Source organism: Camelus bactrianus, chromosome 15 (genome assembly GCF_048773025.1).
Source record: "Camelus bactrianus isolate YW-2024 breed Bactrian camel chromosome 15, ASM4877302v1, whole genome shotgun sequence".
Classification (NCBI taxonomy): domain Eukaryota; kingdom Metazoa; phylum Chordata; class Mammalia; order Artiodactyla; family Camelidae; genus Camelus; species Camelus bactrianus.
In genome coordinates, this window is record NC_133553.1 from 64,223,865 (window position 1) to 64,251,864 (window position 28,000).

The following is a 28,000-nucleotide window of genomic DNA, read 5'->3' on the forward strand; positions in this document are numbered from 1 at the left end:
AGCAGTTCTTTGTGGAATTAAACAGTAACCCAATGTAAACCATGGTTTCTGGAATAAGATTTAACAAAGATTAACAAATAAATACCTGGGTGGATGTAACAATATTTATGGCTAGACCAAAGAGAAAAAAAATCTCTCACACACAATAATCACTGCAAGAAGATCCCAAAGGTTATACAAAACATAAAGGAACTTTAATATCCAAATAGTCAGGGCAACGAATACTGGATAATGACCCATTAAGTATGAACCACTTTGGGTTCTTTACAGTACCAGATGTATTTTAAAGTAAAATTTGAATGCATCTTGCAGAGAATGAAACCATTTTTAAAACTTTAATTTCCTTACCTGATAACTAGTGACAGTTTGATTTTTAGACTGTAAATTTTTAAATGATTTGTTTTAACACTAAGAGTTAAGATTGAAAGCAAAGTTGGCAATGTTCCTGAAATGTGAATTTGTTCAGTAGTAAACCTTTGAGTAATACTACTTTCTTCTTAAAAAGTAGTCATGTACATTTTAAGATTTGTGCAATAAGAAAATATTGGCTAATGAAAAGTGTTAACACTTGAAAACAGTCAAAATGAAAGAAAAACTATACTTTTGCTTAGATTATTTATGCCCAAATAATTTACCCTGCAGTCCATCCATAGATGTATAGGACATAAGATATTTTTGAGTAAGCGAAAAATAATGAGGGTCCTAAAATAGGAACATAAACCAGAAGAATCTAAAAACAGCATCCTGTTATTTTATTTTATTTTTTTTTTTTTAGTATTTCATTTAAGATGCTTTTGGTTGCATGCCCTGATCTGTAGAAGTTAACAAGGAAATAAAATTTCCAAGTGTTGAAAAAATTTACTCATCTTCCATAAAGCAACTTTTAATGTATTAACACTTAAAATACACAGTGACTTAATGAAACATCAGTACAACTGCATAGAATTGAGCTCCAGAGAATTATACACTTAGGAACTGTCTTTCCTGGGCTCTGGTTTACAAGAGTCTTGGCTTAAAGACCAGCTTAAGAGTCATTTGCTCCTACCTGGAAGATACAGGCCAGGAAACTCTTAAGATTTCACAGGCCTTCTATTCCTAAATAAAATGCTAGGAGCTCTCTGAAGGTCTTAAAAAAACAATCAGCCATCCAAATATGTATACTGAGGACCCTTCCCCTTTGTGAGTCAGAGAGTTTGTGACTTTCACTGAAAACAAAACAAAACAAAATCTCCCACAACTCTTCTAAGAGACTGTAAAATGTACTAGAAATTTCAAAACTAGAACAATGCCATCAAAGATTAAACCTCTTAATGCTCGGAGCCACCCCAAAATAATAAAATTGGGAACTCCAGGAAAACAGGTACCAAAAGAATCAAAGTAATGATTGCACTGAGGACTCTCCTCTTTGAAGGCTGTTTAAGGAGGTAGGATTTCAAGGGTTTTTTTGTTTATCTTTTGGCCTCTGAACATTTAAAAAAATGTTTTGCCCGGCTGGTCATTCAGGCTCACTTTGGAGTTCACAGTGAACCCCAAGCCTGACATAAGGATATTCTACAGTTTCATAGCTATCATTTGTACATATTAAGTTGATTTACTCTTTTTGAGTAAATATAACTAGAAAATGGCAAATTAATATATTCATTTACATACAACTTTGTGTCTCAAAATTCCTGAAAAACAAGAGCAGATGACTTTGTATTCAAAGACTACCAAAGTGTGTATTTGATATTCACATGCAAACAAAACTTTATAAATCTCCTGTCAACTCTGCATGATGCCTTTAAGGAGGAAATGACAAAGTTTGCTAACTGTGCAAAATACTAAATTGCTAAGACATTTTACATAATGAAATAACACATGTAAATGTAGAACTTGACACATGAAATTAACATGAGTTCATAAGAACTTATCACTTTTCAGAGATTTTCTTTAGTAACAAGTTTTTGTTTTTATATTTCCTGGTACACAGTGAAGTTTATCACAGAAGAGAAAAACCCTTTTAAACAAATTCAACAGGGAATTCTTGAGGCACCTTCTCATATAAAACACAAGATGAATGCAATTATCAATCCATCTGAGAAAAGTTTTCAACCTAACTGAACATCATTTTTTCCATTTATATTTTACAGAACTTTAATAAGGCAAGACAAATTTATGAAAAAATGTAGATACAAAAATGTTGTAAACTAATAATTTATATTAAAAAACCCCAAAGGGAAAACAGTGGAGATGGGACAGTTTAAACAATGTCTTTTTCAAAACAAAACAAAAAAACCTCTAAAACAGAATTGTGCATAAGCTGAAGAGTACAAAAAACTTCTAGACTCTGCACAGTTTTGGTTTTTCTTTTTTCTTTTTTTTAACATCTTTATATTACATGTTTTAAATCACATCAGGAATGCAAACTAGAACTGCACACTACTTCAGTGGAAAAAAGTTCAACATTGTGCAATTTTCTGCCTCAATTTTAAAAAAGTGGCAGCAATCCCTGCATTTGTATTTGAAACAAGGATCTGAGAAACTTTATCAAAAAAGGTAATGAAGGCAAAAATTGGCAGACATCCAGCATCTTGTTTCTTTTTAAAACAATGTGGATGGTAAGTAATTTCATGATTAAAAAATGAATCTTTTAAATAAATACATTGTATCTGACATTTGCACTGACTGATTTGATAAATCTTTAAGTAAACAACGGCTTTACTACACTTCCTGTAGCCTCAAGCCACTGGCTTTAGATTCTGGAGTCCTTTTTCACTGGGTTTCATACCCTGCCACTCGATACCCTGCAGGCTGATTAGGCATCATGCTGCCATTCTGCCCTGGAGGCGGCTGCACTCCATAATTTGGTCCCATCCATGGTGCAGAAGACTGTGTCTGACTGGTGGAGAATGTGAAAGAAGAGGGGAAGGGAAATCCACCGATTAACAAATGACACACATAGGAAATACCCTTTTTCTTACGCCCAGATATAAGAATAATTGTTATGCCAGGAAAAGCAAAGGCAAAAGTTTTTCTTTTAAAAATAAGCATCCTCATCATAGCTTTAATTTGTACAGTTTAATTTTGTTAGTTTAATTACAGCTAAGAAAATGCTCTTAATCTATAAACATTTATTCTCTTTGAACTCAGAAAAAAACTAATCTCTAATCCCAGAAAAGTGTCTATCTGGGGTTGGCCATATATTGAACAAGCCAGTACCTGAAAGAAATCTGATCATCTGGAATGATAAGGACTTGTACTTACTTATATTACTCAAAGAAGAAATTAAAATAATTATTATCATATGTAAGCTCACAAATTTTTTCAACATTACAAGATTCCTTTTAAATAAAAACTGCAAAGTGCTTTTTTAAATTTCCAGTTTGTTTTTCAGAAATTTAAGTAAAACTGCATAATTCAGTATATATAAAGAAGCTTCCATATAACAATGTATGAATAAACCTTTTTGCACAGAAAAAAAGCATAATGAATAAAGCAACTAGCATCAAAGTAACTGTATCCAAGAATAGCTAAGTGACCATTAGTCACATATAAAGCTTAGCAATTATTAAGTTCTTATTTTCTTAAATATAGTTGATTAATTACCAAGCATTACCAAAATTCTTGTAACACTGGTTATAATTCAAGGCAATGTATTTCTAGGCAAATTAAAAAAATTTTTTTAAATTTATTTATTATTGTATTATTTAATTATTTTATTTTGGCAGGGGGTGGAGGAGGTAACTATGTTTATTTATTTTTAGAGGAGGTACTGGGGAGTGAACCCAGGACCTCATGCATGCTAAGTATGTGCTCTACCACTTGAGCTATACCTTCCACCCCCCTAGGCAAATTTTTAAAGAGAAACACTTAAAACTGTAAAGCAGAAACCTCTAAGTCCTTCAAAGGCTATAGTTTAGACAGAGGGCCACATTGCCTACTAATTACTTAAAATCTCTTCCTAAGTTGTTGACATTTTCAAAAGCTAATAATAAAGGAAAAGAACAATTATGCTTACTTAAATCCCTGCTGATTCCACGCCTGGCCATACATTCCATAGGCAGGTACTTGCCAACCATTAGGCATATACTGGCCAATTTGCTGTGCATTTCCATACCACTGGCCCCACTGGCCGTAAGCTTGTGGATAGCCAATTTGATTCTGCTATTAAGTAAAATTATAACACATAATTTAATATTATTTGAAGTTAGAGGTACATACACAGTCCTAATTTACCACAAATATAGAGCCATAACACATAGGGCCATCATTACAAGTAAAATTAAAGGATAAACAAGTTTATAAAGTCACTGGTTAAAAGAGAAAAAAGTGAGGTTATACTGCTTTAACTGTACACGAGGCTCTAAATAGCATACTCTTTGTAAGGCAGTAAGTAATGCCCTAGGGATAAATATGAAACTCAATATAATGTTTAAATGTCTTGTAACCTATCCATGACTGTTTCCTTTAGGTAGGGAAGAGATAAAGATTACTTATTCCTATACACAATTTACTTAAGAAACATATAGTTTAGGATTTTATTCCTCCTATCTTGGTGCTCCATTTACAATTTCCTCATAGAAATCTTTGTGGGATCAAGTCTGAATCAGTAAAAGCTCCCTGGAAAAACAAAGGCAGCAAAATCTGGAAGAAAATACCAAGGTTCTAGATATATTTATGGCTTCTATTTCAACTGAACCAAGCATGCTTGTGAGTTCTCCAAATAGCACGTGAATAAATCTACCAAGTATTAGAAAAATTTAATACCCTGTTAGGTTTGTCGGAGCATTTTAAAATCCTCTCTGTGAGCATGGGTCAATTGAGGCGGTCACATTCATCATGTCACCACTGCTATCCATGAACCACCACTCTGGAACTATAATACATGTAGGAAGAGCCCTTATATACTATGATTTTAGCTAGAAACATTACTAAGGATTATCAGCAATTTCATTGAAAAATACCTATTCGCCCAGCAACAACTTGGCAAAGTCAAGAACCCTCTCACCTGTTGCACGGGATTTATCATATCAAGAGTCTCTTTGCCCCAGTAGCATTTCACAACATGGCCTTCAATGGTAGTGCCATTAACAGAAACAATCGCATGTGCTGCACTTTCATGGGAATTGAACCTATTGGAAGTAATATTAAGAATTAGCAACATAAACTGTTTAAAATACTTATGAATAAGCCTGAGGTAAAACAGGCAGTTCATATAAAAGAACCAATAAATGGCATATTTTTGTTGCTATTTTTTCCCCAAAGATCTTGTAGTTCTGGAGAAACTTCTTTTCTTAATAGAGAATGTTTTATTTGCCTTGTGTTGGAAGGAGGGAGCTATTATAAAAAAGTGGCAAATATGATAAACGCTAGAGAAATTTCTATTTCTTTAAAACCAAAGTAAATTTTAAAGGAAACCACTAAGTTAAATGTTTAAAAATGATTTGAGGGCAAAAGTTTTTTTTTTTTTTTTTTTAAAACCGCTCCTACCGAACAAATGAATATCCTTTATCTGGAAAGACTCGAATTTCCATTATTTGTCCAAATGGTGAAAAAGTCTGACGCATCAGTTGTTCTGTTAGGCAAAAACAAAAACAAACCACACTAAATTATATTAAAATCCTAAAAATATGAAGCCTTTCAGTTAAAAAATTAATCTCAAAATGCCACACAGATAAAGCCCTCGTACCTGTTAGCCCAGAAGTGACACCTCCACAATATACAGTACAGTTGCTTGGACTAGACTGATTTACGACCTCCTCATATGATAGCTGTTTGGTGTTTGCTAGGGAGAGAAAGTTTAATATTTTTAATTCATTAAATAAAATGTTCAGAGAGAGGAAAGCAACATTAACTACACTACTGTAATGGTAATATTTACCTTGATCAAAATGCTTATTTAATACATATTACATTTGATTGATTAAACCTCCCCCAAGAATGTCTAAAAAATTACTCAGTATACTCTACTTAATAGGAGACTTTAGAGATATTATTTATTATTTATAATTACAAAAATGAAAACGAAGTACATTTTTGAATAGTAGTCTTGATTTGCTTCTCATCTATTTCTGCAATAAGTCTCCGGGAACAGCTATAACACTTAAAATCTAGTGTATTCTCCAAAATTCCACATTTCCTTTTCTTCTCCAATACACCTACACTCATATGTACTCTTTGGAGCTGGAGGCTTTCGGGTTGCCCAGTTAGTTCTGATTTGTCTTCCACCAAGCCACTGGCCACCCATCTGTTGAATGGCGTTTTCAGCATCCTGTTCCGCACAACATTAGAAATGACAAAGAAGCCACCATTAGTTCATGTTAAACAACTGTTAGCAGTAGAGAAAACTCATGGTTGCTTTTCACAAATGTTTTTTCAATGAAAATGCTTTATAAAATATAAAACATATGACCACTTTCCTAAAATACAATGTTGTTTTAAAATTGTCTTTTACTTCAAAATCAGACTCTGGGAATGTTAATCACCTGAAAAACTCCAAAGCCCCAAAGCCCTTATGACACAGCCACTATAAAGTTGATGTAATAACTCAGACTACTATGCATGAAAATCTCACTTTATACAACCCAACAAGTTTTAAATGACAGTATTTGGTTTGTCATTCATCCCACAAGTAAATACTGAACAGCTATCACGTTCTAGACAGCAGGTTAAGTGCTAGGGAAACAGCGGTGGATGAGGTAGACATGGTCTCTGCTGCCATGGAGCTTATGTTCTTTTGGGGGGACAAACAAAGTAATTATAAATGGTGGTAAATGCTAGGACAGAAACAAAAGGCTCAGAGAGACAGACTACCCATGCTGAGACATGGGCATGGGGATCTACTTCTCTCTGAAATGACATTTAAGCCGAACTTGAGAGGAACAGGAGCTAGAAAAGCGTTCCAGCCAGAGGGAAAAGCACGGCAAGGTGTGTGTTAAGGCAGGAAAGGGTTTGGTATGCATCTAGATGCAGCAGGCAAAAGATGACTAGTTTCACTGGAACCTTGTCTGCAAAAAGGAAAGGTACCACAGGAACAAACTGAAAATTTTAAGTAAGAGATTATCATGATCTGATTTGTTTTAAGAAGGCCATTCTTAGTGCTGGGAGGAAAACAGTATGGGAAGATGGGTAGTAAAAGGAAAAAGACATTTTATAAGACTAATGCAATATCCTGATTTAAAAAAAATGTTAGTGGCCAGGACTAGTGCAGTAGCAGTTGATGTAAAGAAGAGTCAACAGAACTGGGAGATGGGGGAGTGCACAGTAAGTAAAGGAGGAGAAGGCAGAGGTAACTCCAAGGTCCCTGCTTGGACAGTAGGGAGGATAGTGCTAGCATTTATGGAAATGAGAAGCCTGGGAAGGAGAAGGGGAACAGGTCTCAGGAAGAAACAAAGACCTCCACTGACACAGTAAGTTTGAGACATCTGTAAGACATCCAAACGAAAAGCATTTGTTAGTAAATGTGAAGTAAATCCAGCTAGGGATATAAAATTCAGTCATGAAGAAAGACTAGAGAGAGAAAAAAAAGCATCCCAGAACAGCAAAATCTGAGAACTGGGTAAAGGAGAAATCACTAGCTAAAGCTGACTAAGGAGCAGCCAGTGATGAAGGAAAAAACCCACAAAAATGAACTGTCACAGAGCCAAGGAGGCAGAAATCAAGAGGCAAACTTGAAAAGAACAGTGCTGGTACAGAGTAAGAACAAAAGTCAGCTTACAGTGTACTGAAAAGTAAATGTGGTGCTGCTTTGGTCTGGAAGTGTCAAAATGCGGGCTTAACCTAGCAAAAGAACAGGGAAATTCAAGGCTAAAAGTCATTCTTGAGACATAAAAAGGAAATGCATATACTTAAAAAGAAACAAATACTGCTCACTACACTAACTAGTCTGAACTCCGTAAGACGTTTAATTACTGTTGTGGGTTGAACTGTTTCCCTTAAACTGATACGAAGTTCTGTCTACCTGGTCCTATAACTGTGAATGAGACCTTATTTGGAAATAGGGTCTTGGCAGATGTGTTAAGATGAGGTCATATGGATTAGAGTGGGCCCTTATAAGAAGCGCTGTTATAAGAAGAGAAGCGGATGTGGTGACATACAGAGGGAAGAGGGCCATGTGAAGAGGAAGGCAGAGATTGGAGTGAGGCAGCTACAAGCCAAGGATACCAAGGACTGTCAGCTACCACCAGGAACTAAGAAGAGGGAAGCAAGGATTCTTCCATAGAGCTTTCAGAAGGAACATGGCCATGATGACCCCTTGGTTTTGGACTGCTATCCTCCAGAACTTCAAGAAAGTTCAAGTTTCTATTGTTGTAAGTCACTCAGCTACTTTGATACAGCAGCCATAGGAAACAGTTACAACTACTGGTTCATAGAAGCAGCAAAAACATTTTAATGGAGTGTGTGTGTGTACTGTTGTGAACAGGAGATGAAGAAGTGGAAGCACAAGCAAACAGCTCCTTTGAGAAGTTTGATTCTGAATTACAACAGAAAAATGCAGATACAGATAGGGAAGGGATGTGGGATAAAGTGTGGTTTTTAATGAGACACTAGAACATGTTTCTTGGTTGAATGAAACGGTCCAGTGAAGAGGAAGACTGATGACACAGGACAAAAGAAAAGAGTGCACATTATATAACTCCATTTACAGAAAATGTTTGGAACAGGGAAATCTATACAGACAGAAAGTAGATTAATAGTTGTTCAGGGCTGAGGGGAGGCGGTGTAAAAGAAAAAGATTGTGACTGCTAATGAGTATGTAGTTTCTTTTTAGGGAGACAAAAATATTTCAAAATTGTGGTGATAGTTGCATAACTTTGTGAATATTCTAAAAACCAATGAATTGTACACCTGAAATGAGTGGATTTCATGGTATATGAATTGTATCTCAATTAAACTTTGGTGGAAAAAAAAAAGAATAAGGACACAATCAAAGTCCTAGAAAAGGCCAGAGCAGTGGGACCCCAATCGTAAGTGATTTGGTCTTTTACAGGAAGGGCCTTTCTTACTCTGTAATAGGAGGAAGAAGAAGGTGAATGCATTTTATGCAGGTTTGGCAGCTGAAAGCTGAGGGAATTCCTCTATATGACAGCTTCTATTTTCTCGGTTGAAGCATAAGGTTGTCAGCTCAGGGTGGTGGTGGAGAAAAGAGGGCTATTTAAGGAGATCAAGGGGGGCATGAAACAGTTATTAAAGAATGGGAAATCAAATTTACTAGAGAAACATAGGTTTGCAAAGATAATACCATGTTCTTATATAATGTGTGTGACCATTAAACTAGAAGCAAAACCAGTTGACTCGGTTTTTCTCTAGCAACATTCAGTTACTTCAGAGTAAGCAGAAAAGCTATGTTGAACCAATATTGTAGTTTGCCTAGCACACACAACCCGGGAAGAGGCAAGGGAGTCGGGGGTAACTGAAGTCAGGGATGTGGCATTTTGCAACACTTGCCAATCACATATCACAAATTTATAGACACAGAAATATAAATTTAGAAAAATTAAATTAAATCATTTACTCAAAGTTACACCTATCATATGATGGTTATCAGGATTACAATCCAACTCTGTCTGACCTTCATACTAAATATGCATTAAATAGTGAATTTCATATAGCAGGGGTGTATATTCCATAATCTCAAGTGGTAAAAAATGAGTTCCCAGCCCACCCAAAGCCCCCAACCTACCTCCCCCAAGCAGCACATAACACTAAAACCCTACTCATCAGTCCTTTAAGGAACTCACACTAATTGTGGCTATCAGCTCATTGTATGACGTATTGTTCTACCTTTCCGAAATACTATGCTGTGAGTAACAGTAAAGCTTCAAGCAGCAGCTACACTCCGATAGTTTTTATTTTCTCATTTTGTAATTGGCAGATGGGACTTGTACATAGGAGAGCTTTTACATTTTCACCTCTCAATATGCTTTATCAGTTGCAACTTTTCTTTTAATATATGAAATTTTCCTGATCTCTCAGGCCAACCTACTTTCTTAGAAGACATTTTCACTTCATGAGAGGAGGATGACAGCTATGCTGTGTAACACATTTAAACAATCAGACTGCAAGATGTGATGTTACCGTGCAAATAGCTGACATACAATCGCAGTGCATTCTACCTTCTTTTGCCTTAATTTACAAGCCATGTAAACATTTTTAGGGCACAGTTTTTATATGAAAAGTAAAATTTGGGCAAAATGATTGCAAACTGTTATAACAAATATCTGGATAGTACGAGTTCATAGGGAGGAATAACTAGACATTAGTTTCAGTGTAAGCAGACACAGGAACTAGAAAAAAAAACAAGAAGATTTGACACTATTTGGCATAACAGCAAACATGTATTTTTTAAAAAAACTCAGAACGTGGGGAAGGGAATAGCTCAAGCAGTAGAGCCCATGCTTAGCACACACAAGGTCCTGGTTTCAATCCCCAGTACCTCCTCCAAACATAAATAAAATAAATAAACTGAGGTACCTCCCTTCCCCCCAAGAAAACTTAAAAAAATAGTTGGGGGGGACCTCAGAGGAAAATGGCACAATAAATGATGCTCATAAATTTGACCTGAAATCATCAAATCAACGATACAGTACCTATTTCAAATACTTCATTTATTAAAGTAAGAAAATCTCTTCTAGAATACATTTCAAAAAATTTTAATGGCTCATGCTAAGGCACTCTTACACAGAAAAATATAGCATTTTTGTACTTATCATCAGCAAACAACAGTCATAATACAGAGGCAATACAATAAAGTCTAGGGCTAATGAAACCTCAGTGTGAACTCTAAGAATAGTGCATATAAGTACTCCCATCATCCACCCCTATATTTTTGGAAGTGTGATATCTCTTGGAACTTTGAGTTATCACAGTAAAAAAGTTAAATTCTTTATCTGAGTTTATACTATATTTACAAGGTTCAAACTTCAACCAGTATAGTACAGTGAGAAGCTTCCTAACCTGCTGCCCATCTGCCTAACTCTCATTACCCATGCCTAAACAGGAGACCCTACAACAAGTTTCTTGTTTATCCCTGCAAGGGGAAAAGAAAACATGAACACACACACAAATATATGCTCCCCACCTCCTTTTTTTTATAATATAAATGAGCTTTTTCACCTTACAGTACTTACAGAGCTTCCTCACTCTTTTTTTTTTTTTTTAAAAACAACAGCACAGTATTACATTGTATGGAGAACATACCAAGGATTTTATCCAGATGTCACCCTAAATACGAGCTCTTTCCTTCTTTATACCCTACTCTTACCTCTCATTTGACAAACACACTATCCTTCCTTTTCTCTGCAAAACCCAGAAATCTCAAGTCCATGCAAATTGGTGTTCAGTAATGTTTGCTGAGTCAAATGAGACATTTTCAAATACATTAATATACAATAAAAAAGTCCTCACCCATTGGAGCATTTAATTACTTTTAAAATAGCAAGGCCCACAGGCAGCATGACAGCTTCAAGTCTGATTATAAAAGGTCAAAGAGTGGGCAGTGGTCCAATTCCTGGGAATCCCACCCCTTCCCCAGGGTAGCTAGAAATGGTCCATTTCTTGGCAAGTGAAGGTGCCGAGCCCATAAAAACTGGTAACACCGTGCCTCTTGGCCTCTGTAGCTCCCTCGTCTTCGGGGATGCCCCGTACTGTCTATGGCGTGTGTACCCACTTTTACTTTAACCTGAGCACCCAACCCCCATACCTTGTGGTCTTTCTCTCGCCTTCTGAAATAGCCTACACTCTATACAGTATATATCTCTCTAGATAAATATGTCTTTACTCAAAAACCCCAAAATACGAGAGTATAAAACAGGGAGATAATGAATTAAATATAGAAATGAGATATTCAGTATCTACCTCTGGCTGATGATTTTTAAACACCTCTACTTTCTATATTCTGAAAACACTGTATCAGTACTTTGCATGCATCAGATGCTAAATAAATATTGACTAAATGACCAAACGGGAGAAAGACGATGTCCCCTAGTAAGGGTATTCATTATCAGTGAAATGACAAATGGCAGATGAAAGAAATGACTAATAGTTGAAACAGAATGTTTATGCTTTACTCTCAAAGCACTGTTCATGCACTTATCGAGCTCACCCATTTGTTGAAAAAGGAGACAAAGCCATATCCTTTAGACTTTCCTGTTGCCATGTCTTTTACCACTCGGGCATCTCTGAAATCAGAAACAATCAGAGGTTTAGGTTTGCAAACTCTTCTCTGGATATCAAGTGAGAATTTCACACACAACTCATTTTCATGTTTCAGCTTCATTAAAATGAACCTTTAATGTAAATTCACCTTTTACTCTATAAAATTTATCATGTATTAGCAAATGAGGCTTAATTTTATAAACATGCAAATCAGTAACTTCTTAAATATATATGTATACAATGTACAGAAACTGCCTCTCACTTCAAAAAGTTTTAAAATTTTAAAATATTAAGCATGGTAAAAGCAGCTATTCATATGAATTACTTAACCACTATAGAGTTCACAGGCACACTAAATGAATGGCTTTCTTTAACCATGCAATTTATAATTTGCTATTTGACACTATATACTACCTAATCATTAAAAAATTAAAATAGAAAACTGGAAACTAAAAGAATGAAAAAGCTGTATATTCCCTAAATTAATTAAATTGTTTTATTTTCTCAGATCAGTTCACCCCCCCCTTTTGGACTATGGGTAAATTTTGAGAACTTGACATTTTTCAGAAATGTTAAATCATTGAAGAAAAACACTAGACACACACTTTAGTTTTAAACTATATAAGAAAAGATTTTATACTGAATTCTAAAATAGCAATCATATAAGATTGATTGGAAACTAAAAGATATAAAAGTAAAACTGTAAAAAGTCAGAAAGTAAAAAAGCACGCCAACATTTATCCACTGTGAACCGTAGCTTGTAGTTAGCCAGGGCAATTCTGTCCATTCTTCAGAGATACTCTGCAAAATAACCAGAGCCCTATTATTTGAGATTGAGTAAAAAACCCAGCCATGATAGCTAAAACTCCATACCTCAAAAAATTGGACTCAAATTGTGCTTCACAGGCAATCTGCTTTTAAGTTAGCCAGGTATGTCACAATGCTTGTTCTCTCAGGACACATGAACAAAACAGGCACTTTCACAACAAAAACCCAAGTCAGAAAGCCATGCAATATAATTTTATATTAAAAGTATACATAAGCATATTTTGATCAATTTAGGAGTGATTTACTAAGTTTAGGGTCAAAATGACAAAGAGGTGATGGTGAAAGGGGAAAACTAATGCAAGTCACTTCTCAATATGTAAAAATACTTATTAAAATGATCTGTATGGTACACATGCATTTAATTTGTAACTGATTTACTTCTATACCAGTATTTGTTAGACTACCCTAAACTCAAGGAACAGGAAGAGTTTAAACTGTATGAATTAGGGAAAGAAAGTACTGTATTTTTATAGCAAATATTTTAATAGGCCATCATTTACTATACATTTTTTATAAACCAAGCACTGTTGTAGGATCTTCGAGAGAATATCTGACTATCACGAGAACCTTTAAATATAAAGTTATCAACTTATCTCCTTTAACACTACCAACAACAAAATCAGGAAAAGATGCTACCAACTGAAAATGGTTCTTTCAAATTTAGAAACACTAACTCCTTGCGTACCTAAAGCTCAGACATTATACATTACCTTGACTGAAAATTATAAAACTTAAAGGTCTTACCAAGGAAGAAAATAACACATAAATCAATAATTATAGTTGACGATAAAAAAGTCTACAGACTATAATTATGATACCACCAACATATTCAACAAAAAGAAATTACTGATCCATGATTAAAAAGTAATGAAATTACTAAAATTTAAATGTCATTTAACTTAAACTCATCAATTATTAAACAATCTTTATCTAATCTCAACTAAAATTCCCATGTTTTCAGAAAAGCTACTTCAATCAAAATCAAAGTATTTAATGAAATAGCTAACTAAACTGTTAAAATGTTAGAAAAGCTTTTTCTTCTTAAAGTTAAATTTCAGGAAATGTTAGCCTTGAACTATATTTAATTCTTACTTATTTTTGGAAGGATTCCCTAAGGAAGAAGCAGCAAAGATCTAGATCAGAGTTCTTTAATCTTTTGGTACTGTGACCACTCTGAAAATAGGATAAAACTTACAGAAAACTCCACACCAAAATGAAAACAAGCCCAGAACTTGCACAGAGATTTACAGAGCCTTTGAAAGGCCAAAGGTTAAGACCTTCCAGTCTAGGTATTTAAAAGCAAGCTAACCATCATCAAAACCCTAAGACAGATTAAAAGAACAATCAAGAAATTAGAACTTTAGTCTCCTAGTCAGTTCCCACAAAGAAAAATTTCACCTAAAAGTAGAGTCCATTTAAACACCCTAATTGTGCAACTGCCTTTAACATTAGCCCCTTACTTATAGTCATTCCTTGCTCACTATGCATTTCATCCTCCTACCAATGAACTAAACTCTTCCAATGAAAACTCTCAAAATTCAACACCGATACTACGGCATTTACTTTCCAGTCTCCTTCTCATCTCATTTCTGCTGTTGGTCTGTTCATCAAACCAAAACAAAGCTAGCATTTCCTTTTTATCATGCTTCTAGCTGGAACAACAATAATAAAGCAACCAGTAACCCCCCAAATTTTTGTTTTTCTAAATATAACAATTACTTCTAAGAAAATGTAGTAATCAATGTATTATTTTTACTCTATTATATGGCATGCTTTTCAAAACATTAAAGTTCTTTTATGATCAATACTGCCTTTATGAGCTATTTACAAAAGGCCTAAACTGTATGATTAATAAAAAATGCAAGCAAGACAGTGCTTCACAAAATACTAAAAGGCATTATTATTATTGTTAACAGCAACAACAACAAAAGGGTAGATACCTGGGAATTAATATTCAATAACTGCTTTTAGGGTTAAATTGTTAAGGTTTCTTTTTGTTAAAATATATTAACAGAAAATGCATGGTATCATAGAAGAGCCAAAGGGTCTAAATTCCTTAGTGAGAGCACAACTTTACTAAAGATCATGACCAAGCTAGCAAGACACTTATACAAGAAACAGTATGCACAATAGCATATTTGTCTCTTAAAAGCTAATGCTCACTGAAAAATAATTTTAAGAGAACTGAAGACCAAAGATTTATGTATCAGTGGGAAAACAATCTTTGGCTGTTAACTGCTTGAATAATTGCTAAACAATATATTTATTCAAGTGGATATAATACATTACATTCAGGTGTTAAAATTAATGTCCAAAATTCACAACAGATTTTCAAATTACTTCTACATAAGATTGTTTCTAATTAAAAGCATTTTAAATTTATCTTCTGTTACTTACGATATTCTTCCAAATGGTGCAAAAGCAGCTTTTATATCTTCAGTTGTAATTTCTGGACTGAGATCACCAACAAAGACATGGAAATGATCTTATAAGGGGAAGGAAGGGGAAGTGAAAAGAAAAATAAAATTTTAGAATTTAAAAAAATACTAAAATCTATTCAATAAAGTATTCTTAAATTAATTTATGGATTATAGTAAAGTATAAGTAAAACACTATTCTATATCTAGACAAATCCTATCAATTTTAAACATAATGAATCAAAGTGACAATACAGGGAAGATTCTCCTAAGGACTGTGATATAACTAATGGAAAACTGACAGCTACATTTCTATTTACAGCCAATCATCATATTGGTCTAAGAAAATAAACTAATAATCTATAACAAGTTTTGAAAAAAATTAATGACTTAATTACTATTCTAATAATAGTCATTTACATTTATTCAGTTTACCACTATATTAAATCTGTACCAATTAAAATAGTGGTAATATGAGTTATGTAGACTAGATTTGCCTCAGTTAAGACAATTTACTGAACCTAGCTACACGATATACTTGGCTTAACCGTATTTTGTGAAGAACAATCAAAGAAATACCTTGCATTGCAACAGTTTGATGTTAAAGTATTTGACAGTTTTCTCAAAAGCCAACAGTTTTGGTTGCCCAGACATTACACCATTCAGTTTATGTGAATCCATGTGCAAGTGAACTAAGACTGAAGGCAACAGAATGAAAACAGTAATCCCTTCACTTTATATCAGAGCCATTAAAAAAGCATTGGAGAAAAAATAACGATCCCATATGTGAAGTTTTTTTTTTAAAAGACAATGCTCAAAAAAGGAAACACTTTAAAAATACAATAGTTGGATCAACACTCTAAATGGACACATAGATTAACTTTGACAAAGTATATTTGGAAAGAAAAGTTACCCCTACTTGGCAGGCCTTAAGCAACATATTGGGTTGCCATTTGGGAAACACAGTTTCAGGAGCAACTCAAGCAATCGGACAATCGGAAGATCTGGGTGTGAAGCACAGACTGTGACCTCAAGGAAGCAGGGTATCTTGCCCTTCAGTGGTGAAAGTATTTCTAAGACATCAGCTGCTACCACAGGGGGGTCAGAGAACTTAAAATAGCACCAGAATAGTGGACAAGCCACACTTGGTTAACACTGGGAAAAGGGGGAAAAATATTGCCAGAGACAAATAGAAATACGACTCCCTCCCTCCCCGCTCCCCCCGACATCAAACAAAAAAACTTCAGGTGGTTAGTGAATACCCTTTCAAGAGATTTCATTTTATGTTTAAGAAGATACAATTACCTTGTGAACGCTGTGTGCTGACAACGGTACTACCTGATGACAAAGATTAGATTTGTTCTTAAATTTATTAACACAAACATATTCAATCATATCTTAGGATAACGATCAAAACATTACTGCAAACGTATGATGTTTATATGCTTTACAATAAAACTACTGTGTACATTAAAAACAAACGTTCAAAGAGTATAAAATATACTTACTGCTTGTATCTTTCTTTTGACTGCTGGGGGTTGTTGCCCAATTCACTTTGACTTCCTAAAAAAATTTTTCTACATTTATACTCCATAAAAATAAAGCTTAGAATCAGATATTATAAGATTTGCATCTATGAATACACAGGTAAATGTTGGAGATGAAGCATTCAAAGGGATACCAGTTCTGGTCAAAATTTCAATACTTATTTTTTAACGGATACTTACGCAAATAACGTTAACAAATCCTAACCTTACATACTTCTCTATTAACATTCAACTAACCCTTTCTATCTACAGTACCAATAAATTTTTTCCTTTTATTCTTCCCCATTAGTATCCAATGTTACTAGATGTTTCATCCAAGATTGATTAATTCAACAAATAGTATGTACCACGTGCAAAGCGACATGAAGAATGCTAACATAAACAGACCTCTAAAAGTTTTATCCCATCTTTTTAGTATTAACTTTGATCCTTTTCTGCAAAGCAAATACAAGTCTTCTAAAAAGGAAACAACTGTATACAACTTAGAATTTTTTAGCGCAAGTCACCTTCTTTAATAATGATAGCTTACCTTACCCATTATCTTCCGCCCATTCATAGCAGCTAGTGCTGCAGCTGCATGACGATGCTCGTAAAACTCCACAAAACAGTATGGATCATTTCCAGCTGTCTATTGAAGAAGAAACATAAAACCCAATTTTAAGTTTCATACTCCCATTATCTTAAAATTATGCAAACTTTTATACATCTCAGCTATCATGCCATGGAGAATGAAGGGTCTGTTCTGCAAGTGTTTAGATAAGGAAGTAAACACTTTAAAATATACTATTTTATAGAAAGCTATCTTCTTCAACAACTTATACTACATTATATAAAATTTAATCTTTTTATTAATGATTAAGTGTCTTAATTAACCTTCTTAAACCTGTTACTAAAACATAAGTAAATAGGCTCTGAAAACTGAAAAGGTCCTCTGGTAAGTAAAGTTTTAGAACAGGTTTTAGAATGTGGACTTTCTAACACAAAAATTTTTGGTGCTTTGAAAAATTCTCTGCTCTTTTCTGCTAGTGTTTCAATTAGCTGAGGTTTGATGATAGATGAAGCCTGGATGTTTTCCTATAAATTAAAGAAGCAGAAAAAACACCCAGTATTTTATACTTGTCAGGGCAAAATACCAAATAATTTTATAGTCCATATTAAAATTCTTTCCATAATCTCTCAAGCAGAATTGTTAAAAAGAAACTAATTCAAAAGATTAGAATGATAATAGAATAAAGAAATATACTATTTTGTTTCAAGTACAATTAATAGTCTAAAAAAGTCACTGACAATGATTTTGAAGAATTTTGGAGCAAGAAGGCAATCACAAAATTGATTACACTGAAACTAACCACTATTTTATTTTAAAAACATTAAATATAAAAATGTTTTAAAAACTGTTTAATTCAAACTAATACTAAACTTAACGAGAATTCTATTACCAAGATCAATGTTGACAAGCATCAGAATGTAGTTAGAGAAGTAGCTCAGACCTAAGAGTAGGGCAATCCAATAAATAAGAATGCTTATTTTACTTCGTTTATACCCAGAAAAAAACTATACATTTTAATTTTTAGAATTTTAAAAATTTTTCTGGGGAGGGAGGTAATTAGGTTTATTTATTTATCTTTGGAGGAGGTACTGGGATTGAACCCAGGACCGTCTGCATGCTAAGCACCCGGGCTACCACTAGAGCTATACCCTCCCCCAAAACCATACTTTTCAGATTTAAAAAAATCTAAGCCTATACATTTTTAGACTTTGTGCTATAGGGAGTATAAAATTCACACATACAAACATCAGTCCAACAGTATGAACAGACTGGGATTTAGACTTTAATAATAGTGATAGGAAGGAGGAGGAGGAGGAGGGGGAGGCAGATAGTTAATCTGAGACTCTGAGTGACCAAAACCCAAAATTTATACAAAGTGGCAGAGGCTAACCTAGCTAGTCCGTTCTGTAGGTCTAGCAGTCATTAACATTCTGCCTAGCGATCTTTACCAGGCAAACATCTAGAATGACCCAGACATGGAGAGAACAGCAGCCTACAGACCAATGGAGAGGATACAGATCAATCTTGGTTTACACCCTTGCTTTGTCTCATTTCTATATATGATAAGTGGGAATAATATTTGCTTAATAATGTTTCTATTAAGCATTTGTGATAATGCATTAACATTAAAACAACTAACAGGAAGTAAGCATTCCGTAAATGCTATTAGTAAGACAAGGAAGGAGACCCAGATGAAGAAGAACTGGTTTTAAATTCTCTGTCATTTTCCCCTGTCCTTCCCTCTCATCTTTCTCTGTGGGTACAGGGATCTTTTCTTCTTTGTCCAAAAGCATAAAGATATTAAATGTGGTAAGAAAACACTGTAGGGGGAGGGTATAGCTTAAGTAATAGAGTGCATACACGAGGTCCTGCGTTCAATCCCCGATGCCTCCACTAAAAATAAATAAATAAATAAAATTACCCACCAACCAAAAACAAACAAAACAAACAAACGAAAAACACTTTAGAAGAGTGTGAAGGACAAAAACATTTGTTGAATCCATTATATCATATGTAGGTGACCCTGCCACACTAGGAAAAGGCTTGACATTTTAAAATTCAAGACAACAAACTGTAGCCAGTTGGCAAAACAATTACTCTTAAAAATACCACATAAAAAGACTTAAGTTGGAATAAACAGAAGAGAAAGTAGCAGATACAGATATACAAATATATTACTTTTTCCTGGAGAAAAGAAAACCAAAAGTTTACAGGAAGGAGAGACCAAAGATAAAAGAATTATTCGTTAGCACTGTCTTTCTCATCAAAAGAATTTTAAGTTGTCTTTTTATAAATATTATGATTCAGGATTAATACCAATTTGATGAGTGAATTCAGTGTTTTTTCTATACATTAAAGTCTGATGAAAACTTGAATCACGACTTTTAAAAATAAAGTTAAAAACACTTTCACACAGTATCAAATGTCTATTTTTTTAACCAAATTTCCCATTTTAATTGAAATAATTGAATTTCTAGATTAGCCAATCAACTGACACCACATATAAATAAACAATTCTGGGGCCTTGATACATTTTAAAACAAAAGCCCACATATAGCCCTCATCTGGTCTAGAAATGATCAGTTCTATTCTCTTCTTCCTTTATTTAGCAAAACAAATTTAAACTCAGTGGCCAAAACAGATTATTACAAATTTAATAAAATCCCTACGAACTTAGACAGTATGAACTAATTTAAGAGTTCCTGGAAGTAACGAATTTAAATAATGTATTTAAAAAGAAGAAAGTTAACTAAGTAAAATACCCTTACATCCATAATCATTTTGCAGTTTTTACAGGGTCCAATCTGGCTAAAGAGCTGGAGAATTAGAGCTTCTGTCACATCTCTGGAAAGGTTACCAACATATCTGAAACACAAAGAAAATCAATTCACTATTTAAAATTTTCTTTTTTGCATCAGTTCTTAAAGTTGTTTACTAAAAAGTGAATTTGGGGAATAGGTAGATCTTTGCCTTAAACTACACTATCTGGGAACTTACAAAAGTTTGCCAGAACTTCAAAATTTCTTTCAAAACACACGTAAGATATGTTACTTGCAAATATATTAGACACTGTTACTAGAGGGGAAGCTAGCGTTTGTCTGTTTTTTTAGTCCAGGTTTTACAAATTAAACCTGTTGCTTGTTTCTATTTTTCTAGGCTTACTTTAGGAAGATATGCTTAAAATCTCTCAAATGAATCATTAGATATGTAGGACATTTTATACAATCAATCCTGGAAAGTTCTGCGATTATTTCTACTTCTACAGTATTACTAAGAACATTAAATTTTCCTCAATTTTTAATTCACATGAATCTCCTAAAACTGTCCAATTTAAGCATACTTTGGTTTACACTATAAACATATTTTTGAAAAATCACGGGTAAATCACTCATCAGGTGTTGTACGTGCTCACAAAGGAATGGGAAATCTTTCAATGAATATCACTACTCAGTGGAAGTGGAGAGTAAAAGATTCTAGGAGAGACTTTTAACAGATAACATGAATTAGGGGCTGAGAAATTTAATTAGGGTAAATAATGTATTATAAGATCCATGACTGGGATGATCCTAATTTTTTTTGGGTGGGGAGGGGAATGATCCTTATTTAAAGAATTTATAAAATTATTTTCAAAATAGGATTCTGAAATGAGGTTACCTCCAGACTTGTTAGAGTTAGAGGTTTACCACTTCTGAAATCAGAGAATGTAGTCTCCCAACAACTGTAGTTTCTCATTATTTGGCCAAGAATCCTTCAGGGAACGTGTTGAAAGGTATGAATTCTCTCCCCAGAAAAATAAATATCTATACATGCCAGAAAGTGTGGATTCAATTACTTCCTTCCATTTACCCATTCAACAGAATATTGAGTGCTTACTGTGAAGCCAGAGGAATAGGTTAAAATGGCAAAGGGAGAAGTGCTGAGTCTTATGGAACAATGAACAATTCCTTCATAGAAAAATGCTAGTCAATAAATGCAGACAGACAGCACTAAATTAATAATGGGTAAGCCCTACTTAAATAACTGATTCAGGCAAGAACCATTGATAGATGCAGAGCCAGTAGGTGAAACGCTGGTAAGAAAATGGGTAATTGCAGGATGTCAGAATTATCACATACATTACTTAAGAACTGCAAAGGGAAAGCCCTACCTTAAAAGTGAGAGCTTTGGCTGTTTTACCTCTTTGACACAGAGATCAAACTTTAAACCATTTTATGGATAAACGAGACATTGTGTGTACAGTATGAATTATACAATATCATCTATAAAGTATTCAAATCAAAAAGGTCTAACTTGAATCTAATTAAGCTTAAATTTGGATCTAAGTTTACAGGATATAGGGCATATAAGTGGTACACAAATCCAGATGTGGGATATTGTATAAGGTGACTTGTTTGGCTTCTTCAGAAATATATTGTCCTAAGAAAAGTTAAAAAAAAAAAAAGAGGGGGGGAGTGTTTTTGATTAAGAGGGACTTAAAAGACACTGACAACATAATACAATGGGTAATCCTTGACAGAATCCTGGATCAGGGTTGGGGAAAATAGCTTTTTCTTCTAGAACTCTAATTAATAAATGTAGAAGGAATCAGGGAAATTACCATTAAAACACCATAGTAATAATTGCTGCTGGCAAGAATTATTTAATACACCTCCCTCTACTAAGTGAAGTTTAATTTCTCTCTCCTTGAGTTTGGGCTAGTCTTAGTGATTCAATTCTAACTGAGAGTACATTGAGAAAAAAAAGTAGTCACTGTAGAGCAGAGAAACAGTACTCTTCAAAAGTGTCAGGGTCATAAAAGGTATCTCCTCACAAAGTAAAGGAAAGTAAAGAGACATAACAACTAAACACAATGTGGTATCTTGGATTAGATCCTGAAATAGAAAAGCACACTTGTGGCAAGACTGGGGAAACTGGAATAAAATGTGTAGTTAACAGTATGGTACCAATGTTAATTTCTCAGTTTTGATAACTATACTATGTAACTATGGTATAAGATGTTAACATTAAAAGAGAAGCTGGGTGAGGTCAGGTGAGAATTTTGTGCTATTTCTGCAACTCTTCTGGGTCTATTCTCACCCTGACTCCTGTGTCTGTAAGAAATCCTCAGGAATGCCATGTCTAGATGAAAAAAAAAAAAAAAAATGGCTCTTTTGAAAATTTAATTCTAACATCTACTTTGCTAAAGCTAGATAATCTAGTGACAAGCTGACGTATTTATGGAACCTGGATTCTATCATTTACTCTTTGGAAAACTATCTAAGATTTTATCAGAAATATTTTGAGTGATTTACTTAGTTTGAAGATAGCTAATTAAAAAAAAAAGCTACTTTAAAAAAGCACTAAGGTTTGTATTGCCTTTACTTTGTTTACTGACTGTGGCCTGCTGTATACTGTAAGGTCCAGGAGCCTCTATCAATTAACTCTACACACAGCTGTTTAGAGAAAAACTCTTCAGGAGGAGTTACACAAACAACTTGCTCTCACATTTTGATACTGTTACAATAAACTACAAGTCATGTATATAATATTTTCATTCTCATTTTTAAATATGTTTCTCTAGTTGTCTCATCCTATTCTGTTTCTGAAGTTAAAGGATTTCTTACTAACAGTATGGATTTAAGTTACATGTGTAGCAGATTTTTTTCGCCAAACATCTTCCTATTTTTAGAGGAATCCTCACCCTATGGCAGAGCCTGACTCCTCACCAGAAGATGAAAACGCTAAATATGGTTATAGTCTCCCTTGCATGTGATCTAGAGTAGGTCAATTGGGAGTTACTAGTCTTGAACATAGAAGACAAAGATAAGGCTTAAAGAAGTAGAGATTGAATAGATCCCACGTCCAGTGAAAGTAGGAGCTGTAATACCAGGTCCTCAGTGGATGGGACAGCAGCATCCTTTCTGAGATGGTCTGTGGCTTGATTAGGACTGTGAGCCTGACAGCTGTCTCTATTTCCTAAACATTTTCTAAGCCAGTTTCATAACTTTCCTGCAAATTTTGGGAGTATCCAATATCTTTTTAATAAATTCTTTCCATGCTTGAATTTTTTTTACAGTATTCTTTTAAGAAAATTCTGACTGACACAAAAATTGATACTGAGCAGTTGCAAGCCAAGATTCCCATCATCATGTCTATTGGACAACTAAACAAAAATGTCACTGTCTTATATTTATATAGTTTTAATTTTTCAAAATTTTTTTCAAGAAATTAAAGTATCCCTTTCTAGCGGTTCCACAGACTTCCTGTTAATAGCATGGACTGAAGTATCCCATGATATTTACTATTTCACCCCTGAGATCATGTACCAATCTTGTGCAGAACTGGAAAGTAAAGACAGGAGTAGAAGAGAACTGTTAACGAATGAACTAAAAAAATGTCCTTGGACAACTAAAATATGAATATGAACTGTATATTAGTTAACAATACTCTATCCATGTGATCTCCTTAATATGAAAATTATATTGTGGTTATGTAAAACAATGCCCTTATTTTTAGAAGTATTTAGGCCTGATGTGTCATGATGTATTCTGAAATGGTTCAGCAAATTTGGCTAACTACTAGCCACTGGTAAATCCACATAAAAGGTCTTCAACATACTATTTTTGTTACTTTTCCACAGGTTTTTAATTTTTCAAAATAAAAAGCTACCTGAGATGATTCAATGGAAAAAGTCATCAATGCTATTTGAAAATTTGACAGTTCTGGGACAGGATTCCATACCAATTTAATATGTATATTTGAAGATGATATTAAGTTCGAATAGTTTTAAATTGTAATCCAAAACATTTAAAATGTTCATTTTGATTATTATAGCTCTAGAAAACTTAACCTACAAAACAAAATTACGAAGTAGAATGCTGTATTGGGTTTGTTTTGAACCACAATCACTGTATAAATATGCAGAATTTGGTGAGGCCTCTGAAAATCTAAATGAAAAGCATGAATAATCAGGTATTACTCTAATAATAAATTTCTTAATAGTAGAGACTTTTATTTTCATTCATACTATATATCTACTTTTTAGAACCCTGCCTGGAATATTTTAAGTGCTCTATAAATATCTGTTAAAGAGATAACTGTACTTTCTCAGAATTACTTTTGATCATTTGCAATTTGCTAGAAAATTAATCCACTTTGCCTGAGTTACTCTAGTTCGGGGTGGAAAGTGCATGTCTCTTACTAATTATGAAATTATGTATATACCAGTAAATGACTGCTGTACATAATACAAACACTGTATTCCAGCATCATAATTTTAATATTATTTAACAACTGTCTACTCTTCACAAAGGAGAGTCTGTTTCATAATAGCTGAAACCCTCTTATCTTATTGGGTAGCACCTCCTTTACTTGGAGATCAGACATACAGTTGTTTCGTGATATTTGAGGGGAACTGGTTCCTGGACCTGCCCCCTCCCACTGATAACAAAATGCACAAATACTCGAAGTCTCTTACAGTTAGCCCTCCGTATTCATGGGTTCCACATTCATGGATACGGAGGGCCAAATGTACATAAACCAGTCTCAATGAAAGTATCTAACACTATGCCTGCAAGACTAAGACAGCCATGCTGTCAAGACTGTTCTCCATTTTACTTATGTTTTGCAACAAACTAACATTTTAGATGACTGATAATTCCACATTTGTAAATAAATCTTATTGACTTCATTCTCACATTCCACACCCAATCCACTGGCAATTCCTACAGTTCTATTTTGAAAACATATCCACCTCTCACAATATGACTGACCCTTGAATAACAAAGGTTTGAACTGCGCGGGTCCACTTACGTGCATGGATTTTTTTCCACTAAATATGTACTGTACGATCATGGCTGGTTCAATCCACAGATGCAGAACTACGGATACAGAGGGCTAATTATAAAGTTATATATGGATTTTTGACTGCTCAAGGGTCAAAGCCCCTAACCCCTGCATTGTTCAAGAGTCAACTGTATGTTTCCAAAGTACTGTTGACAAGAAACTGAATACTGGCAATCTCTGACAAGGCAATGCTGAACACTCATTTGTAGCAAAGGGAGGCATTTCCTCTGAGCCATTTAGGTACACAGGCAACAGAAGAATTCAGACCACATCTTACCTTCAAGAATGAATAAAACCTTGACTCACTGCTTGGAATGATACTAGTTTTTAAAACAAATTTACTGACCACTTACCCTGGACCTGACACTGTGTAAAGAACGTATTAAAAGCCCCTGACTTCCAAGGTTATTCAAACATTTTATATTAAAAGTAGAAACATTCCTGGGAAAACTTAGGGATGAGAATCTACTCATACTGAATCAAGACTGGTCTAATTGGAAGAATGGGAATTTTGGTTGAGAAAGATAGAAGCAAGGGAGGGGATAACAGGAAATGTTAAAGCATGGACTACTTTGGGGAAAAGATTCTTGGATGGGGTATGCTTGTGAAAGATACAAGGCAAAATTGGTCATAAATTTTAAGAGTTAAAGAGTTGAGGAGAGTAGACCTGCAGGATGATGAACAATAAGGTTATACGACTTTGGATGAGTTAAATTCTAAGCTTAGCTTTCCCTCAACTGCACAATAGATCCACTTGCCGCACAGTTCTGATGAGGATTAAATAAGCTCACAAAGCACTTAACACAGAACATAGCAAATTGTAAGTATTCAATAAGTATTTGTGGAATAAAACTTCCTTCATTATTTCTCCTGCAATAGTTGGTCCCCTGTCCCCAAGCTAGTGTTATTTAACTACCAACTTTTGTAGATTGGCTAGAGAAAGCTGAAGTTGTCTTCATTACCTGATATACCCAAATTAACATACTGAAAAGGTTAAGTTCCCAGATATTTCTGGCAGTTTCTGAAATTAAAATTTCAAAATAAGAATCTTAAAAAGGTTTCCATAAACTATGGGGCTAATGATTTTTTAGACATAATCTTTCAAAAACAAAGGCCATGCACTAATTTCTGCATCCTATTAATAGACACTTAAGGTAACAGATTATGAGACAAACTAGCAAAAAGTTTACTTATCTATTAAGAAAACAAGTGTGACTGTATTTCTCATATAGATTACAAACGGAAACTTAGTCATGAAAAAAGTAACTGATTTATATTGTATTTCTTAACAACTGTAGTATCTAGAGTTGCAAAAAGGAACCTACGAGTGTATTTTTAACGCACAGAGTTCTCAAATTGCCAATATTCCAAGAATAAAAACAAAAAGCTTTGCCCAAAACTCATCGGGCTTTTTATTCTTTTCGAGAAAAGCCACAAGGGTAGGACCGACAATACTTGGAAAAACAAAGGCGAACGCTGGGGGGATGCCACACGACAAAGAAAAGAATCCTTAACTGAGACCATTTAACACTAACTGTACAAATTCTCAGGGGTGACTAAATATGTTAAGGTACTTAACATTAATTAACATTAATTGCTTCATAAAACTCCTCGCTCCTTCACCAACGTGTCAATCACAAAACTAGCAAGCGATGGTAAAATTGCATTAAATCTACTTCCCCCTGGTCTCTATGTCCTTCCATGTGAGATTCCTGTTTTTAAAAAGCAGTGTCAAAATCCTTAGGGGGTCGATTTTAGGCCTTCTCATCGGGGGAAGGGGTGGCACAAAAGGAAAGTCAAAGAGAAGTTAAAAGAAAAAGAATTTGGCTTTTTTCCAGTTGGCGACTGCGAGAACAAAGTTTACCTCCCTGAAAATTAGTACAAGCACTTTCAAGAGAAAAATTCCTATAACGAGAAGAAAAGGATGAGTTTCAGGAAGGAATCAAAGAGAAATGGAAAGGGAGACGGCTGTAAAGATCAAGAGGTTAACCGAGAAGCGAGGGGGAGGGGGTGGGGGAGGAGAGAAGGAAAGCACGGGACAAAAAGGCTCGCCGAGTTCTAAAAAGAGATTTGAATGAAAAAGTCTTTTCTCCAGGCCTAGGACCACGGAGGGCCCGGGGCGAGGCCAAAGGCCACGCCGTGGTGTAGTTAAGGTGTCGGGGCTCAATCAGGGGGTTGAGCCCTCTCTCCCTCCATCTCGTACTCTCACAGCCCGGGTCCCCGGGCATCAGGTGAACGCCAACGAGAGAAACCATGAGACCGCGGCGTCCACGGGGAACAATAGGCTGGGGAGCGGCGCAGAGCCGAAGCCTTGCTCCGGGACCACCACCATCCGCCCCCCTCATCGCTGCCCCAGACTCACAGAGTCTTAGGCATCTCGTCCTCCATGGCTGCTGCGGTCGCGGCGGCGCCTCCGGGTCCAGCTCCCTACCCTTTACTACCTCACAAATCTTTTGAGCCGCTATGGCTACAGAATAGCGGGGTTTCTCGGCTGACTGGAGGTTACCCCGCCTCCTTCTTCGCGGCAATTACACTAAACTGCCCGGCCCAGAGCGAACAATGAAGCCCCCAATACAAGATGGCGGCGAGCCGGGAGCCTTGGAGCAGCCAGGGAAGTGACCTGGGCCGCGCAGGCGCAGAAGAATCTTGCACTTTCAACCTCCGGGCCGCCTGGCTACACCTTAGTCCATATAGTCACT

At 35.0% G+C, this 28,000-nt stretch overlaps 1 protein-coding gene across 15 annotated transcripts; it reads right to left on the minus strand.

The window, feature by feature from the left end:
• Positions 1 to 172: 172 nt before the first annotated feature.
• Positions 173 to 27,986, minus strand: TIA1 (TIA1 cytotoxic granule associated RNA binding protein). 15 transcript variants are annotated; one of them, XM_045523165.2, is made up of 13 exons: positions 27,664 to 27,963; positions 20,246 to 20,342; positions 17,457 to 17,555; positions 16,889 to 16,943; positions 16,686 to 16,718; positions 15,361 to 15,448; positions 12,083 to 12,158; positions 6,142 to 6,250; positions 5,669 to 5,764; positions 5,470 to 5,554; positions 4,988 to 5,111; positions 3,998 to 4,140; positions 173 to 2,878 (listed from the first exon to the last, which is right to left on the minus strand). In XM_045523165.2, exons 1-13 carry the CDS (start codon positions 27,687 to 27,689, stop codon positions 2,752 to 2,754), a joined length of 1,158 nt encoding a protein of 385 aa, XP_045379121.1. In that variant the 5' UTR covers positions 27,690 to 27,963; the 3' UTR covers positions 173 to 2,751. The 15 variants fall into 15 exon arrangements, 9 of the variants coding, with proteins under 9 accessions (XP_045379121.1, XP_010962032.1, XP_045379122.1 ...); XM_010963730.3 differs by having other exon boundaries at positions 3,998 to 4,143; positions 27,664 to 27,959; XM_045523166.2 differs by lacking the exon at positions 16,686 to 16,718.
• Between the last annotated feature and the right edge of the window lie 14 nt (positions 27,987 to 28,000).